General features: G+C 46.0%; 3 protein-coding genes across 10 annotated transcripts; 2 read left to right on the top strand and 1 right to left on the bottom strand.

Annotated features, from left to right (window-relative positions):
• Positions 1 to 661: 661 nt before the first annotated feature.
• LOC6902469 (adenylyl cyclase X E-like) lies at positions 662 to 6,098 on the bottom strand. 8 transcript variants are annotated; one of them, XM_033379563.1, is made up of 12 exons: positions 5,608 to 6,098; positions 5,059 to 5,199; positions 4,831 to 4,990; positions 3,999 to 4,767; positions 3,850 to 3,950; positions 3,454 to 3,793; positions 2,937 to 3,390; positions 2,524 to 2,882; positions 1,809 to 1,903; positions 1,600 to 1,751; positions 1,388 to 1,541; positions 662 to 1,323 (listed from the first exon to the last, which is right to left on the bottom strand). In XM_033379563.1, exons 1-12 carry the CDS (start codon positions 5,671 to 5,673, stop codon positions 752 to 754), a joined length of 3,363 nt encoding a protein of 1,120 aa, XP_033235454.1. In that variant the 5' UTR covers positions 5,674 to 6,098; the 3' UTR covers positions 662 to 751. The 8 variants fall into 8 exon arrangements, with proteins under 8 accessions (XP_033235454.1, XP_033235452.1, XP_033235455.1 ...); XM_033379561.1 differs by lacking the exon at positions 5,608 to 6,098 and adding an exon at positions 5,260 to 5,401 and having other exon boundaries at positions 663 to 1,323; XM_033379564.1 differs by lacking the exon at positions 5,608 to 6,098 and adding an exon at positions 5,260 to 5,401 and having other exon boundaries at positions 663 to 1,323; positions 2,524 to 2,660.
• A 100-nt stretch (positions 6,099 to 6,198) lies between these two features.
• Vha68-2 (Vacuolar H[+] ATPase 68 kDa subunit 2) lies at positions 6,199 to 10,083 on the top strand. The gene is made up of 5 exons (XM_002132979.3): positions 6,199 to 6,348; positions 7,590 to 7,688; positions 7,750 to 8,447; positions 8,521 to 9,498; positions 9,567 to 10,083. Exons 2-5 carry the CDS (start codon positions 7,613 to 7,615, stop codon positions 9,657 to 9,659), a joined length of 1,845 nt encoding a protein of 614 aa, XP_002133015.1. The 5' UTR covers positions 6,199 to 6,348; positions 7,590 to 7,612; the 3' UTR covers positions 9,660 to 10,083.
• A 590-nt stretch (positions 10,084 to 10,673) lies between these two features.
• On the top strand, positions 10,674 to 13,193 carry LOC4816428 (V-type proton ATPase catalytic subunit A-like). Its single transcript, XM_001355864.3, has 2 exons — positions 10,674 to 11,894; positions 11,966 to 13,193. Exons 1-2 carry the CDS (start codon positions 10,812 to 10,814, stop codon positions 13,052 to 13,054), a joined length of 2,172 nt encoding a protein of 723 aa, XP_001355900.2. The 5' UTR covers positions 10,674 to 10,811; the 3' UTR covers positions 13,055 to 13,193.
• The last annotated feature ends 2,197 nt before the right edge of the window (positions 13,194 to 15,390 follow it).

Here is a 15,390-nt window from a genome sequence, read left to right as displayed (position 1 = left end):
TCTTACATCTGCCAATGTTTTCGCACATCGGTTTTAGTTATTTTTCCATTCCAAGCAAGAAAAAGAAGAAAAAAAGAAGATAAACTAAGAAAATAAACTGAAAGTCCATCACACTTGTTGCTTGTCTCAGCCAGGCTACGAACCACCAGCATTTTGTCGTCATGCTCAGCACTCTCCTTTCATAAGGCTGAGAATTCTATGTCCATTGTTTGCTCTGAGCGTTTATGAGTCACACACACGCGCGTATGCACATATTTAAGTGTTTTCTGCGGTAAAATTTTGTTTAGTGTGATGAGTGAACAATTTTCTTCATATTGTGAATTCCTCAAATAAATGGTTTGATCTTTTTTCGATCCTTCATTCGGGAGGCATGAGTGCACATATGTACATACATAGCTGTGGCTCCTAATACACCCATATACTTGTATACATAGGATTGTGTAAAAATATATGTATGCTCAAATTAATGGGAAATAGGATTTATTTCTGATGAATATTATTATTAATTTTATTACGAGAATATGCAGCTCACAACAAAAGCGTATAATTGTAGGAATCAATATTGGTCAGGGCGGCAGCTTAGTATGAGTAACGGTTGGCTGTTCCCCCAGGGAGAGCCGTTTTTGTATGTAAGCTGAAATTTATTTTATATATATTAAATACTTATGCCCTCTTTTACGAATCAATGGCGCTAAATGCGTCTTTTAATAGTAACGCAATAATAGATATTAAAATAATTCATATTTAATATTTAATTATCATCGATTTCATCATCGTCATCATGCCAAAAAGGATTATAAATCGATTCGTTGTCAGACATCGATACATCTCTTTCTCGATTTGAACGCTTTGGCGTTCGCTTGTCCCCTGTCGCGATAAACTCGTAATCATCATCAATGGCAACAAAGTATGTGGGAATATTTCCAGTGCCTTTAACATAGGTCTGGCCGCGAAAGTTGCACATAATGCCAAATTCACCCAATAGGATAGCGGTTTCCTTGGTCACTTGGATATGTCCGATCATTCCTGTGGAGTCCATACGGGACGCCATATTAACGGGGTGTCCCCAGATGTCATAATGTGGGTGAGAGGCGCCAACGATTCCAGCCATCACCTCACCACTGGAGATTCCGATGGACATGTCTGGGCTGATGACGGACTTGTCATAGGACACCGTTTCATAGACTTTGTTGAGCATCCAAAGAGTTCGCATTAGGTCCAGGGCAAACGTGGTCATCACAAAGACGACCTCTTCGTGAAGAACTTCCGTATTTTCTTCTGCTATTTTTGAAGAGGCTCTACGAACAATCTGTGCCTGTTCCACTAAAAAGATTTTAGACACATTTTTCAATATACATTATCCGATTGCACGTTGATTACGACTAACCTTCTTCCATTAGAGAGTCTCGATAGGTCACCCGATTTTCCAAATCTTTGCTGATGCGACCGGCAAAGTTCACATCCAATCCACATGCTGCCATGTAAGTGCAGCCAACAATTTTGATCTTCTCAACCGTGTAATTATCTTTGTAGTGATGCAACTATAACGAGAAGACATAATTACAAATAAATACGAATAGTAAATATAGTATGGCTTACCAATCTATCGAATTCCGTGATGATCTCGTTCAGTAGGCGCAAGCTTCTAAGGCTCAATTCGAAATTCTTTAAAGTAGCAAACATAACGGAAACTATTTTATACTCCTCGTAGTAAAGCTCATGCTTGGCGAGAGATGTAAGGTAGACGTTGACTGGGGAAGAGAGGCGTGTCCGATGATTTTGCTTATAAAACTGAACCAAAAACATACCAACATGAGCAGGAAGTATGTTATTCAGGAGAATTATTATCGAGTAGTTAGTACTATGGGCATCACGCTGCTTTCTTCTCAAATCCATGCGCCAACTAAATTAATTTAAATAACTTATATTATATATATTATATTATATTATATTATAAATTATATGTATATATAAATCTCGTGTCACGGTGTTTCTATTTTGTTGGTTTGCTTAAATAGGATGCTTGTGAAATAGGATAGCTTAAACAACAGAGGAACGAATCCAACAATATAACGAAAATGTGCATGTGAGCATGTCGTAATTTGCATAAATCTCAATCACAACAGGCATGAGATGATCTAAGTCAAAAAAACTAGTTGGAGCGGTGCAAGCGCGCTGGTACACTCTCAGAGAAAAAGGCAGACAACACCAACAAAGTACACCGAGCAAAATTAGATACAATATTCGAGTGAGAGCAAAATATTATATATACCGCTCATCCGAAAGTGCTAATTGGTGCTAAAGACAAAAAATGTTCTTATTTTCAAACATAAGTCAAATGGTTTATTCCCAGATTGCGAAAATTATACCAGTCTATTACTATTATTATATATTTATACCTTATTTTTAAGCTGGCTATAAACTGCTCTTAGAAAATATTATATAAATATTAATCATTTAAATGGCAGAAAAAGGTTTGGCGCGTCTTCTAGTAATTATACAAAATTATAAAGAGTTACTCACTTGAAGTTAACTTTGTTTGTGAACTCCGCGTGACGCTCTTTCAAATACAAAGTAACAAATGTGATAATAATGAGCATACAATGTGCATATTCTGGGGCAAAAAAAGGATTAGTGGTCCAACTGTGATGGAAAATGAACTGCAAATGGAAAAATATAACGATCAGATAGGAAATCGTCATCAATAAACAGACAACTATCTTCAAGACGAACGGAATACTAGTGAACGTAAAGCTCATTCCAATGATAAGGGCCACTACATTGGTGATAACCCAGGGATTAAAACATATATTTATATCGTCATAGTGATAAAGTTTACTATCGATGTACATCACTTCGAACTCCTCGTGATCACATCCCATCTAGAAAATAGCACTTCTTTAGGGTCAATGGTTAGTGCCTCAATCGACACTTACCATTATGATGCAGATCACAGAATTGTAAGCACACATGATAAAGAGGTAGATGCAAATGCGGAGGCTGAGGCTCGCTTGGATCTTCTCACTGGTCCGAAATATCCAGCAGCTAAGTTTGCCGAATCTCTGCCGATTATTCTCATTATTGCCATATCTAAGCCAGCAAAATTTTTTGTACCAAGATATGACAAGCAAGACGGTCAGAAAAGTTAATACAACAACATCCAACAGTATGGCCTCAAGTAGTACGCCCTCGCCTAGAGACATCAGCTGAATGTAGGCCAGGCTACATCCAATGCTCCAAGAAAGCAACATGCTGTACTTGAACATTAGGTCCGGCGAGTGCAAGTACTTGCACTCTAGGTTGGAATCCCGATAGACCAGGCAGAATTTGGTGACCGCGGTCGACAGAAGGTCGATAGACTGGTTTCGTCTTCTCCAGGAGAAGATTTGTCTGGGGTGTGCGAAATCTGCTTAATGGTTGAATTGTGCTTTGTCCGAGAGAGTTGACACTCACTTGAAACTACTGACTGGCATCTTTCGAAACTCGTGACGCAACTCTTCGTTTATCACATGATCTTTAGTTCTGTACAAATCGGGTCTAGCAGGTATATCCATGTGAGATAGTGACTCGAACCTCTGTGTGGTTCGTTTGGTGGAATGTGGAGAAGGCTCAGTAGAAATTAGAAACGTGCTGATATTGTGTTTGCTTAGAACGGGATCCTCCAAAGCTGCGTCGGTGCCAGGAATTATCGTATATTCGCTGGGTTCTAATTCGTTCAAAGTACTGGCACTAACATGGACAAATCCCGGCGACCCGGTGGATTCTAAGTGATTGGCAATTGTCACGTCGGTACCTGCACAAAGGAAGAATCTTGTCAATCGATAATCTTTATGGAATGCTCCAACACACCCCATATATCGTACTGTAGCTTAGCTTCGCCAATGACTCCTGCAATCACACTTCCCGAATGGACTCCAATGCGCATATTGATGTCCACGTCGTGTTCCCTCCTGCAAGATGTTTAAATACAAAGGTCTCGATCAATAACCATAACCTACCGAACTTCCTGAATATGGGAGATCATGGACAGACCCAGACCTACACAATTCTTGGCGTGGTCGGGACTCGGGCGCATTAGACCGGCCACACAGTAGTAGCAGTCGCCCAAGAACTTGATTCGCTGAACCTCAAATTGGGTGGCGGCCATATCGAACCTTCCGTAGAGGTCGTGCAACAACCTCACCAACTTTTCCACATTCAGGGTTGTCGTCATTTTCGTATAGTTGACCACATCCGCATACAAGATACTGACCTCGGGATGGATCTGAATGGCCATGACATGCTCCATGACGCCCGGTGAGCGACTCGCGGCAAGTCCGCGTACTTTTCTGGCAAGTCTATTTTGTATATCGTCTTGAATGGGTTTCGCTATCTGCGGCGGGATGATGCTATGCAGAACTAACTTTTCCTGACGACGCGCATTGCGCAGCCAGATCTTCTCCATTATGTACTGATGGCGGTCCAGGAAGGACGACCGCACTACAATGTCATTCATTACGCGAAAGAACATACCCAGAAGGTTGAAGCACACGTGGTGGAATATATCCACACTAAACCTGCCGTAGTCTTCGTCGGAGTAGTACTCTTCGGCAACATAGACCCAAAAGTAGGAGATGTACACGACGGACACTGTGACCCCTAGCAGCAGAGCACCCGACATAATGGGTATCGGCATGAACATGTATATCATATAGATAATATAAGTGTCGTAGAATGTATCCAGCGCCCAATCGTGCTTGTAGTAATGATATGTGCCCTGAAAGATGTCTGCAGGATGGAAACATGTCTTTTTTATTGTAAAAGTAGAAGGTTGAATATCAATTAACTCACCAGCAGACACCAATGCGAAAGAGGACACTACGGCGCTTGTATAAGTAATCCACGAGTGTCGCATAGCAAGGTTCTCACAGAAATTGACGCTCAAGACAGTTAGAATAATGAATGCCGAAACTATGTATAAAGCCACATCAATATAAACTATGTGGGGATGCTGGATAAGGATGGTGGCACCTTTAGCCGTAACCCTATACTTTAGCTAACAATCCCTGCTTGACTTACCTCGCAAGCGAACAGCAGCAATGCGCAGTGGGCGATAGTTATGAGAGTGTGCAGAAGGAGGAACACTCCAAGAAAACTATTCCATAGTCGTGCCTGGTACAAGCGGTACTCCTCCTCCAAGTGCAGTTCCGCACATTTTACCTAGGGATGTCCATATGTATATAGATAAGTGCACCAGGTGTGTGTATTTCAAAGGTTTACCAAAAGGTAGCTGCGCTCCCAAAGGCGCTCTTTGGTATAGTTGTACTGACACACGTCGTCAACGAAGCTCTGCCGAGGCATTCTGTTTTTACCCGTTATTCTATATTTATTGACTACTTCCAAATTAAGTACAAGTATTGAAACGTAAAAGTACAGCGGACTTAAAGCCTACCTGGAATGGAACTATTCGGATAGTATTCGATAAAGTAAAATCAAGGAAATTGCGATACCTTACGCAATGAAACCCAACCAAATCAGTTGCACTCGTTGGGTTACTTCATCCGCATATCCAACTCACCCTCCTAAAAACAATAACAATGGTCTTCAAATTTTCCTTTAAATATTTACCTGTAGTAAGATAGCATCTTTTCTTTTTCTTATCATTATTACTACGATTCCTGCATATATGTACATACACCACAGTTGCCATAAACTTTAAGATCAACCCACGAACTTCTTCAAGCTAGTTTGAGCAAGCTCCGACTCTCTCTCCCGCTCACGCTCTCTCGCAGCGCTACGCTCACAAACTCGCACTCACAAGCTTTTGCTTCGAAAGCACAGCTGGCAAGCTCGTGATCATGGTGATATTATACAAGGTGGTGTATTCGCTCAACGCGCTGTTCAAACCATAAAGAAAATATAACAAAATGTGTTATTTTTGGGATGTATTTAGACTTAGCCAAACTTTAAGCTTATCAATTTTCGGTTTTAGCCATTTACGGCATATTTTGTTCGAATCTAGCTTGTATTGAAATTCTGGCAGCACTGCTCACAACTCGCACTCACAAGCTTTCGCTTAGAAAGCACAGCTGGCGCTCTCTTTTCGAACCACCTTGTATAACGTCGTCATGCGCGCGATCGTCGTCACGAATCTAAACTTTTCGAAGTTCGAGCGTTGACGTTGCGCAGTCGGTTTCGTATTCGAACTGGGCTCTTGAGTGTGAAGAGAAGAGCGAGAAAGCTCATATTTGCGTGAGAATAGAGCTGCCGAACACCGATCCACAGCTCCAACCTCCACAGTCCATCCAACACCCAACACGCACGGAGCATACACACTCGTTCGCAAGGTGAATGCGAAGACACAGTAAAGTAAGCCCCCTCCACCTCCACACCTTTTGAAGAAAATAAAAAACAGAAACAGAAACAAGGCAAGGCATAAATTATAAACTAAATGAGAGTTTTCTTATGATACATTGAAAGCGCGCCTGCCTGCTGCAAAGAAAGATGGCATTTTGCCTTGAAAAATCCCAACTAAAAAAGTGACGAAGCAGAGCCGAAAGCAAACAGAAAAAACTGCAGATATTCTGCATGTGTGTTAGATAATAAGTGCAGCGAAAAGAAGCCGAAAACGAAGTGCAAAAACAAGTGGAAAAGCGGCAAAAGAAAAGTGCGGTCTAAAACTATCAGAAAATTTTGCGCGTGGAAAATTATTTTGCCTTGTCAGCTGACCCTCCCCTCGCGCGTGCTCAGCCACTGGCTCTGGCTCTGCCCCTCTCTGTCGCACTTCGGGTCTTGTGATCCACATTAGCCTGCCCCACACATAGAATGGGGTGGGAGTTTACTTAAACATAGGAGCGGAGAGGTTGAATGCGATCAAAAATTCAATATGGTGGCTTTGACATTACAGCTGTACGATCCACAGTCTGCGTTTTTTTTTTATCGACTTACTTTTTCCATTTGTCAGCTGACGCCAATGACAGTAGTCTTGTGATCAACGTCAAAGCCAATTGTCAAATATTCGAACTCGAATGGAGAGAGAGAGAGAGATCCGAAGAGCGCGAGAGAGTTGTCAGAGAGTTGTGCTCTCGGGTTCTCTTGCGCTCCCGCTCTCCAGATAAACGCAGCCCGCATATAAATTCATACGAAAAATGAAAATAGTATAGAAAAACCAATTTGCAGTTTGATTTTTAATTAGCGTGTGTTTTTCTTTCCGCAGTCGAGAGGTTTCACAGTTGGAGAGCCGACTCTGAGAGAGGGTATTACTTTTCGAACTTGGCCAAAGCTTTGTCACGTGAAACGAAAGCTCTGCTCGAACATAATTTTTTGTGTGAGGGAGTTACGAGTAAAAATCGAAAATAACTGAAATACACTTGTCGTCAAGTTGCTGATTAAGAAATACTTAAAATATTACCAGAAAATAGGCAGCAAAAAGTGTGTATTTTGGATTAAAAGATATTGATAGTGTCGGGTTACACGTCCCCTTCCCTCCCACCTCGATTTGTCAGCTGACAAAAGGGCCAGCCAGCCAGCCAGCCAGCCACCAATTAGTGATAAGAAATTTTCAGTTTTATCTTTCGTTCAGCGCTACAATGCAGTTCTCTTGTTTTCAGTTGTAGAAACAAAATCAAGCAAAATGTCCAATCTGAAATGTTTCGATGATGAGGAGCGTGAGTCCAAATATGGACGTGTCTTCGCTGTCTCGGGTCCTGGTAAGTAACCAGACATATCCCCTTCCAGCCGATATCTAACCCCCTAACCTCCAATTCTCAGTGGTCACCGCCGAGGCCATGTCCGGCTCTGCTATGTACGAGCTGGTGCGCGTCGGCTACTACGAGCTGGTGGGCGAGATCATCCGTCTGGAGGGCGACATGGCCACCATTCAGGTGTACGAGGAGACCTCTGGCGTGACTGTCGGCGATCCCGTCCTGCGCACAGGCAAGCCCCTGTCCGTTGAGCTGGGCCCCGGTATCATGGGCAGCATTTTCGACGGTATCCAGCGTCCGCTGAAGGACATCAACGAGCTGACCAACTCCATCTACATCCCCAAGGGTGTGAATGTGCCCGCCTTGTCGCGCACCACCGCCTGGGAGTTCAACCCCTTGAACGTGAAGGTCGGCTCCCACATCACTGGAGGTGATCTGTTCGGTCTGGTCCATGAGAACACTCTGGTCAAGCACAAGATGATTGTCAACCCACGCGCCAAGGGCACAGTCCGCTACATTGCCCCCTCTGGAAACTACAAGGTCGATGAAGTCGTCCTCGAGACAGAGTTCGATGGCGAGATCACCAAGCACACCATGTTGCAGGTGTGGCCCGTGCGTCAGCCACGTCCCGTCACCGAGAAGCTGCCCGCCAACCATCCCCTGCTGACCGGACAGCGTGTCCTCGACTCGCTCTTCCCCTGTGTCCAGGGCGGTACCACCGCCATTCCCGGTGCCTTCGGTTGCGGCAAGACTGTCATCTCCCAGGTGAGCTTCATTCTCATATCTCAGTCACCAAAAGACCTGGCCTCATGTAGTTTTGTTCCTATCATTCCCGTAGGCTCTGTCCAAGTACTCCAACTCTGATGTCATCGTGTATGTCGGTTGCGGCGAGCGTGGTAACGAGATGTCTGAGGTACTGCGTGACTTCCCCGAGCTGTCCGTGGAGATCGATGGCGTTACCGAGTCCATTATGAAGCGTACCGCCCTGGTGGCCAACACCTCCAACATGCCTGTGGCTGCCCGTGAGGCCTCCATCTACACCGGTATCACCCTCTCGGAATACTTCCGTGACATGGGCTACAACGTGTCCATGATGGCTGACTCCACCTCCCGTTGGGCCGAGGCCTTGCGTGAGATTTCGGGTCGTCTGGCTGAGATGCCTGCCGATTCCGGCTACCCAGCCTACCTGGGCGCCCGTCTGGCCTCCTTCTACGAGCGTGCCGGTCGCATCAAGTGCTTGGGTAACCCCGAGCGCGAGGGTTCCGTCTCCATTGTCGGTGCTGTGTCGCCTCCTGGTGGTGACTTCTCCGATCCCGTGACATCCGCCACTCTGGGTATCGTGCAGGTGTTCTGGGGTCTGGACAAGAAGCTGGCCCAGCGCAAGCATTTCCCCTCCATCAACTGGCTCATCTCCTACTCGAAGTACATGCGTGCCCTCGATGACTTCTATGACAAGAACTTCCAGGAGTTTGTGCCCCTGCGTACCAAGGTCAAGGAGATCCTGCAGGAAGAGGAGGATCTGTCCGAAATCGTGCAGCTGGTCGGCAAGGCCTCGCTGGCCGAGACCGACAAGATCACCTTGGAGGTGGCCAAGCTGCTGAAGGACGATTTCCTGCAGCAGAACTCCTACTCGTCGTACGATCGCTTCTGCCCCTTCTACAAGACCGTCGGTATGCTGAAGAACATCATCGACTTCTACGACCTGGCCCGCCACTCTGTTGAGTCGACAGCCCAGTCCGAGAACAAGATCACCTGGAACGTTATTCGCGAGGCAATGGGCAACATCATGTACCAGCTGTCTTCCATGAAGTTCAAGGTGAGTGAAGCCTAATCGACGCTTATGAATGAAGAGATTACTAACTGATCTCTCTACCTTTTACTCAGGACCCCGTCAAGGATGGTGAGGCCAAGATCAAGGCTGACTTTGAGCAGCTGCACGAGGACCTGCAGCAGGCCTTCAGAAATCTGGAGGACTAGAGCGTGTTGGCCTTACTTTTACAATCTAATCTTATATTTGTTATATAGTTAACTTTTAAAATGAAAGCAGTCAAAAAACGTACCGTGCGTACAGTTCCGTCAAAAGAAAAACAACAAAAAAGCCTACTGAAAAAAAATTGTGAAGAAAAAGAAGAAGACCAACAATTCCATGCTGCATTCAAAAGTTTCCGAAACAAAGAAAGAAAAACAAACGAAAATCCATCAACGAAATTCCACTACTTTTCGATGCCTGCGAGAGATGCAAAACATTCCGGCCTGCGGTTGATACATCATCATCCAGAAATGCAACCCGCCAGGGGGGCACACAGGGACACGTCAACTGTAACGCCAACCACTAACGAACGTCCTTCTATGTACTTCCATTTACAACACTACAACACTGAATAAAAGACACGCACAAACATGTAGTACCGAGGTAGTACGCGGACCCGACCCCGAGCCCCACACGCACCGCACACCCACACAAAAGACATATACAAATGCATGCATAAATAGTATTATTGTTTAATGAATGGAAATTCTTGTTTATTTGTGAAAAAGTCATGTTTTCTCCCCTGTTTGTTTGTTTGTTTGTTAAATTTATGTAAATATTTAAAGTATGAAATATTAAATGTACGAATAAAGTGCAAACAACAAATACATTTAATGTAATTGCAAGCACCTCTCCTCCACTCTCTCTCTTAATCTCGTATAGACTTCGAAACTCTTTGTTTATTTATATTCAAGAAAATTGATCAAAGAAACTTCTTTAAAGCTGTCTGATATTACTGAACGAAACAATGCATCAGATCTACTTGTCCTAATGTAATATCTTTCACGGAACCTGATGTGACAATTCGTATAGCGCGTTTTTCTACGACATGGCTGTAGGCACCTGCAGGCTGGGAAACATTGGAGCTTATTGCCCGATTTCATTGGTCTGGTGAGTCGGCGCCTACTTTATCACAATTCGGCTTTATCTATCCTTCTACAACACTCTCTTCTCCATTATTTTAAAATTTTCTATCAATGAAATATCTGCCTTTTTCATAGCAGACCTGTAGCAATAATTTCAGCTCGATAAATAACAAAATTATCCCTTCTCATAGTAAAAATTGACCTGATCAACTTGGATCCCATTCAATCGCCACCATGGACAAAGATAAGAAACCTGCACTGCGGCTGTGTCATTGCCATCACGACGTCAAACAGAAGCCGTGCTCCTGCAGCACAGCTGCAAAATCAGCCCAAAAGGAAACAAGCACGAACACCTCCTTCGAGTATAGTGTTCAGGATGGGTCTGCGCAGACCCAGAAGGAATCTGAGGACTATAAAGAGGATGATTCTAAGCAAGAGCGCAAGCGGAGCTTAACGATAGCCGATAGTACAGATTCTGACGATTCGGCCAAGGGCAATGTCGATGTACACCCAACCGAATCTGTATTTGAGAAGAAGGTGGTTTATGACTCCCCCACCCCACCGGACGAGGTGAAGGAGGAGGAGCACGTAGGGCGCATCTTTGGCGTCTCCGGTCCAGTGGTCAATGCCGAGGATATGGCCGGCGCCGCCATGTACGAACTGGTTCGCGTAGGCCACAACAATCTGGTGGGCGAGATCATTCGTCTGGAGGGAGACATGGCCACCATTCAGGTGTACGAGGATACGTCCGGCGTGAGTGTCGGGGATCCTGTCTACCAGACGGGAAAACCCCTGTCCGTGGAGCTAGGCCCTGGCATTATGGGCAGCATCTTCGACGGCATTCAGCGCCCGCTGCGCACCATCCACGAGATCACCGAATCGATCTACGTGCCCAAGGGCATTGATATCCCATGTCTGCCCCGCAACATCTCTTACTCTTTTAGCCCGGAGAAGCTAAAGATCGACGACCTGATCACCGGCGGCGACATCTATGGGACGGTGCACGAGAATTGTATGATGGAGCACCGCCTGATGCTGCCGCCTCGCACCCAGGGCCGCATCAAGTGGCTGGCCAGCGAGGGCAACTACTGCGTGGAAGACGTGGTCATCGAGACGGAGTTCGAGGACGTCGTCACCAAGCATACCATGCTCCAGGTGTGGCCAGTGCGACGCAGTCGGCCCACAGTCGAGAAGTTGCCTAGCAACAGTCCCCTTCTGACAGGACAGCGTGTTCTAGACGCTTTCTTTCCCTGTGTCCAAGGCGGTACCACCGCCATTCCCGGTGCCTTTGGCTGTGGCAAGACTGTCATCTCCCAGGTGAGCTTCATTCTCCTTCTCAGTCATCAAAAGACCTTGCCTCATGTAGTTTCTTCCTATCATTCCCATAGGCTCTGTCCAAGTACTCCAACTCTGATGTCATCGTGTACGTAGGTTGCGGCGAGCGCGGCAATGAGATGTCTGAGGTGCTGCGCGACTTTCCCCAGCTCGAGATCGAGATCAACGGCAGCATGGAGACCATCATGAAGCGCACCGCGCTGGTGGCCAACACTTCCAACATGCCCGTGGCTGCCCGTGAGGCCTCCATCTACACGGGCATCACCATCTCCGAGTACTTTCGGGACATGGGCTACCACGCGTCCATGATGGCTGACTCCACCTCCCGTTGGGCCGAGGCGCTGCGTGAGATCTCCGGACGTCTGGCGGAGATGCCCGCCGATGCGGGCTATCCAGCCTACTTGGGTGCCCGTCTGGCCTCCTTCTATGAGCGTGCCGGTCGCGTACAGTGTCTGGGTAGCCCCGATCGCGAAGGCTCTGTGTCCATTGTCGGGGCTGTGTCGCCTCCTGGTGGTGACTTCTCCGATCCCGTGACCTCTGCCACTCTGAGCATCGTGCAGGTGTTCTGGGGACTGGACAAGAAGCTGGCCCAGCGCAAGCACTTCCCCTCCGTCAACTGGCTGCAGTCGTACTCGAAGTACATCCGCGCCCTGGACGCATACTACGAGGAGAACAATCCCGAATTCGTCAAGCTGCGGTCCTCGGCCAAACAGATTCTGCAGGAGGAAGACGATCTGGCGGAGATCGTGCAGCTGGTGGGCAAGTCCTCGCTGAACGAGACCGACAAGATCGTCCTGGAGGTGGCCAAGATGCTGAAGGATGACTTCCTGCAGCAGAACTCCTACAGCGACTACGACGCCTTCTGTCCCTTCTACAAGACCGTCGGGATGCTCCGCAATATGATGGCCTTCTACGACGCCGCCGTCGAGGCTGTCGTCAGCACGGCCCAAGAAGAGGCTCGGGTCACGTGGAACCTGATCAGAGAGCACGGCGCCCAGATCATGTACGATCTGTCCACGATGAAGTTTCTCAATCCGAAGATGGGCCAGCAAGCCATCGAGGAGGAGATGGACATTCTGCACGAGAGCATTCAAAAGACCATCACCCATCTACAAGAAAATATCACCAAGTTCTATGCATAAAAGATGGCTGATGCGAAGGAGGGTGTCGTTAACGTATCTGGTTTGGTGACTTTTCAAAATTGTTGGTGGAAATTGTGCATCCATAAATTGCATTTCATAGATGTTATAAAGCGAGTTTGTTGGTTTTTTGCTCAAGATTCTTTTAAAATTAAATAATATAATCATTAATTCCTCACTTACAAAGACTTATCAAGACTTACGCACATATTTCAGGAATTTTTATCCCATAACCACTTGGATTATACTCACGATAATTATCCTTGCCATCGACTACTGACGATAATCTTCCGGTTTTTGTGGGGGGTCAAAAGTCATTTACCCATTGACGCGTTTTACCCATTAGAGCAGTTAACGGTGCAATTTTCGTTTCCCTTTTCGTCTGCCGCTTTTGCAGTTTTCCCTGAATTTTCCTGAGCAGTTAATCCGTTTTCTAGGGGCAGATTGAGGGTGATCCCCCGCCTCCGCCTCCCCCCAAAAAAGGAAGTAATAAAAAATTCCTTGATTTATAGGAAAAGTTTATTAAATGCGCTCAAACGTGGCCACGCCCCAAAACCAAAATGTTCTCCCTCCCCCCCGCAATCCGAAGAGCAAACGTCAAGGCCCAGTGGAAAGCTTTTTGCACCAGCATCCAGCATAGGGGAGAGAGAGAGTGAGAGTGAGAGAGATCGATTTCGATTCAATTAGTGGAAATTAAATGTAAGTTTATATGTATAAGTCCCTGGATCCCTCTGTCTGTGTGTGGGCACGGTTGGGCTTCTGTGGATTGCGATGATTACATTTCCGCACTCCACCACCCATCCCGTACCACCCCATACCATCGCATACCATTCCATATCCTTTGCCATCATCATCCCCATCTGCCATCTAGAACCCATCTCTACACCACTACAGCAGACCAAGTCAGCCATAAAATGAGCGCCGAGAAAAAGAAGCAAGCCAAAAAATCAGAATCAGTTCAATTGCAAATTGAAAATCCCCTTACAACTTCCGTTTCCGCTATGGCGGAGATGGCGGGGAATGGTGGGGGGCGGGGGGGTTTGGCTGGGAGCAGCACCAGTGGGTGGGCAAAGTCAGGCATATGTGTATGTGTGTGTACGTGTGTTGTAGAGGAGACAGTGTGAGTGTGGGCGTCTGGCTGCCATGACAAACGTGGCGTATGAGCAATGCGCGCTAATTGGCTGCCATTCGATGTGCGCTCCTGTACCTCTCTCAGTTCTCTTTTTGGCTCTCTTTTCGTTACTCTTCGTTCCCTTTCGTTCCATATCGTTCGTCAGCACACTGAGCGGAACTTAAAGTCAAGTTTTAAAGGAAGAACAGATCCTCATATTTAATTAAAAATGATGTGATTCTATTCAGAACGATTCAGAACTTGTAGATCTAAGATCTAGTTAATGCTGGAATTAGATCTTAAATTAAAGTTTTTTCTTGAAGAATTTAACTAGAAATGAGACTAAAGTTGTACCCAGTATTCACAGATCTATTGCCATGATCTTTTAATACACGAAATACCGAGAGAGCTTTCGTGCGGCTCTATTTAAGATCAGAATTCTTTCAGCTAAAACCTGATTTTTTTCTTAGTGCACCAGCCAAGCTCAGAACGAAGAGGAGCATCATCCTGGTCTCCACTTGCTCATCATTCTACTCCGTCCCGTCCCAGCAGCCATTTCGAGCTGAAAGCTGCTTGGGCTCAGCCTTGGGATTGCGTTTGGTGATGCCGTTCGCAATGGCAGAGCCAGAGCCAGTGCCAGAGTCAGAGTCAGAGTTTGTGGTGGATGGGTGGCCGTGGTAGTGGAATGGAATGTGAGATGGGGTTAGGGGGGGGAGCTGGAGTGGGCGTGGGAGTGGGTCTTATTGCATAATTTGAAGGGGTTAAGCCATTGAGCTTTAATGCAAAATTTCAATTGAACGTCAAACAGTCAATTCGCTTTAGCGGCGATAATCGTAAAAGGATAATGGTGCTAAAAGCGCATAAAATGGCAGACAGAAAGGCAGCCGTCAGCCAGAGACCCCCTGAGGCGGCAGTGCCTCTGCCTCTGCCTCTCCATCTGCATATGTGTGTGTGTGAGTGTATATATTTTCCTCTCTGGCTCCCTGCCTCTCCTTGTGTCTTCCTCTGTCTGCTCTTGGCCTAAGTGTGCACTCAATTAAAGGATTTTTTGGTCGGAGCACAGAGAGGGGCTAACGGCCGAACAATATTGGGTTTGTTAGATAAGCTCCTGCCGAATTCTTTCTCTTTTTTTGTACTCGTTTTACACTGGGTCCCCAGACACTTTTCCCTGGGGACTGTAAGCGGCTTTTCTAGGCGTCTTACAAAGTAAATACAAAATATTCAAATG

The sequence above is a fragment of the Drosophila pseudoobscura genome, chromosome 4 (assembly GCF_009870125.1).
Source record: "Drosophila pseudoobscura strain MV-25-SWS-2005 chromosome 4, UCI_Dpse_MV25, whole genome shotgun sequence".
In the NCBI taxonomy this organism is placed as follows: Eukaryota; Metazoa; Arthropoda; class Insecta; order Diptera; family Drosophilidae; genus Drosophila; species Drosophila pseudoobscura.
The sequence above is the reverse complement of the archived record's forward strand: the minus strand, read 5'-3'. Positions and strand labels throughout refer to the sequence as shown.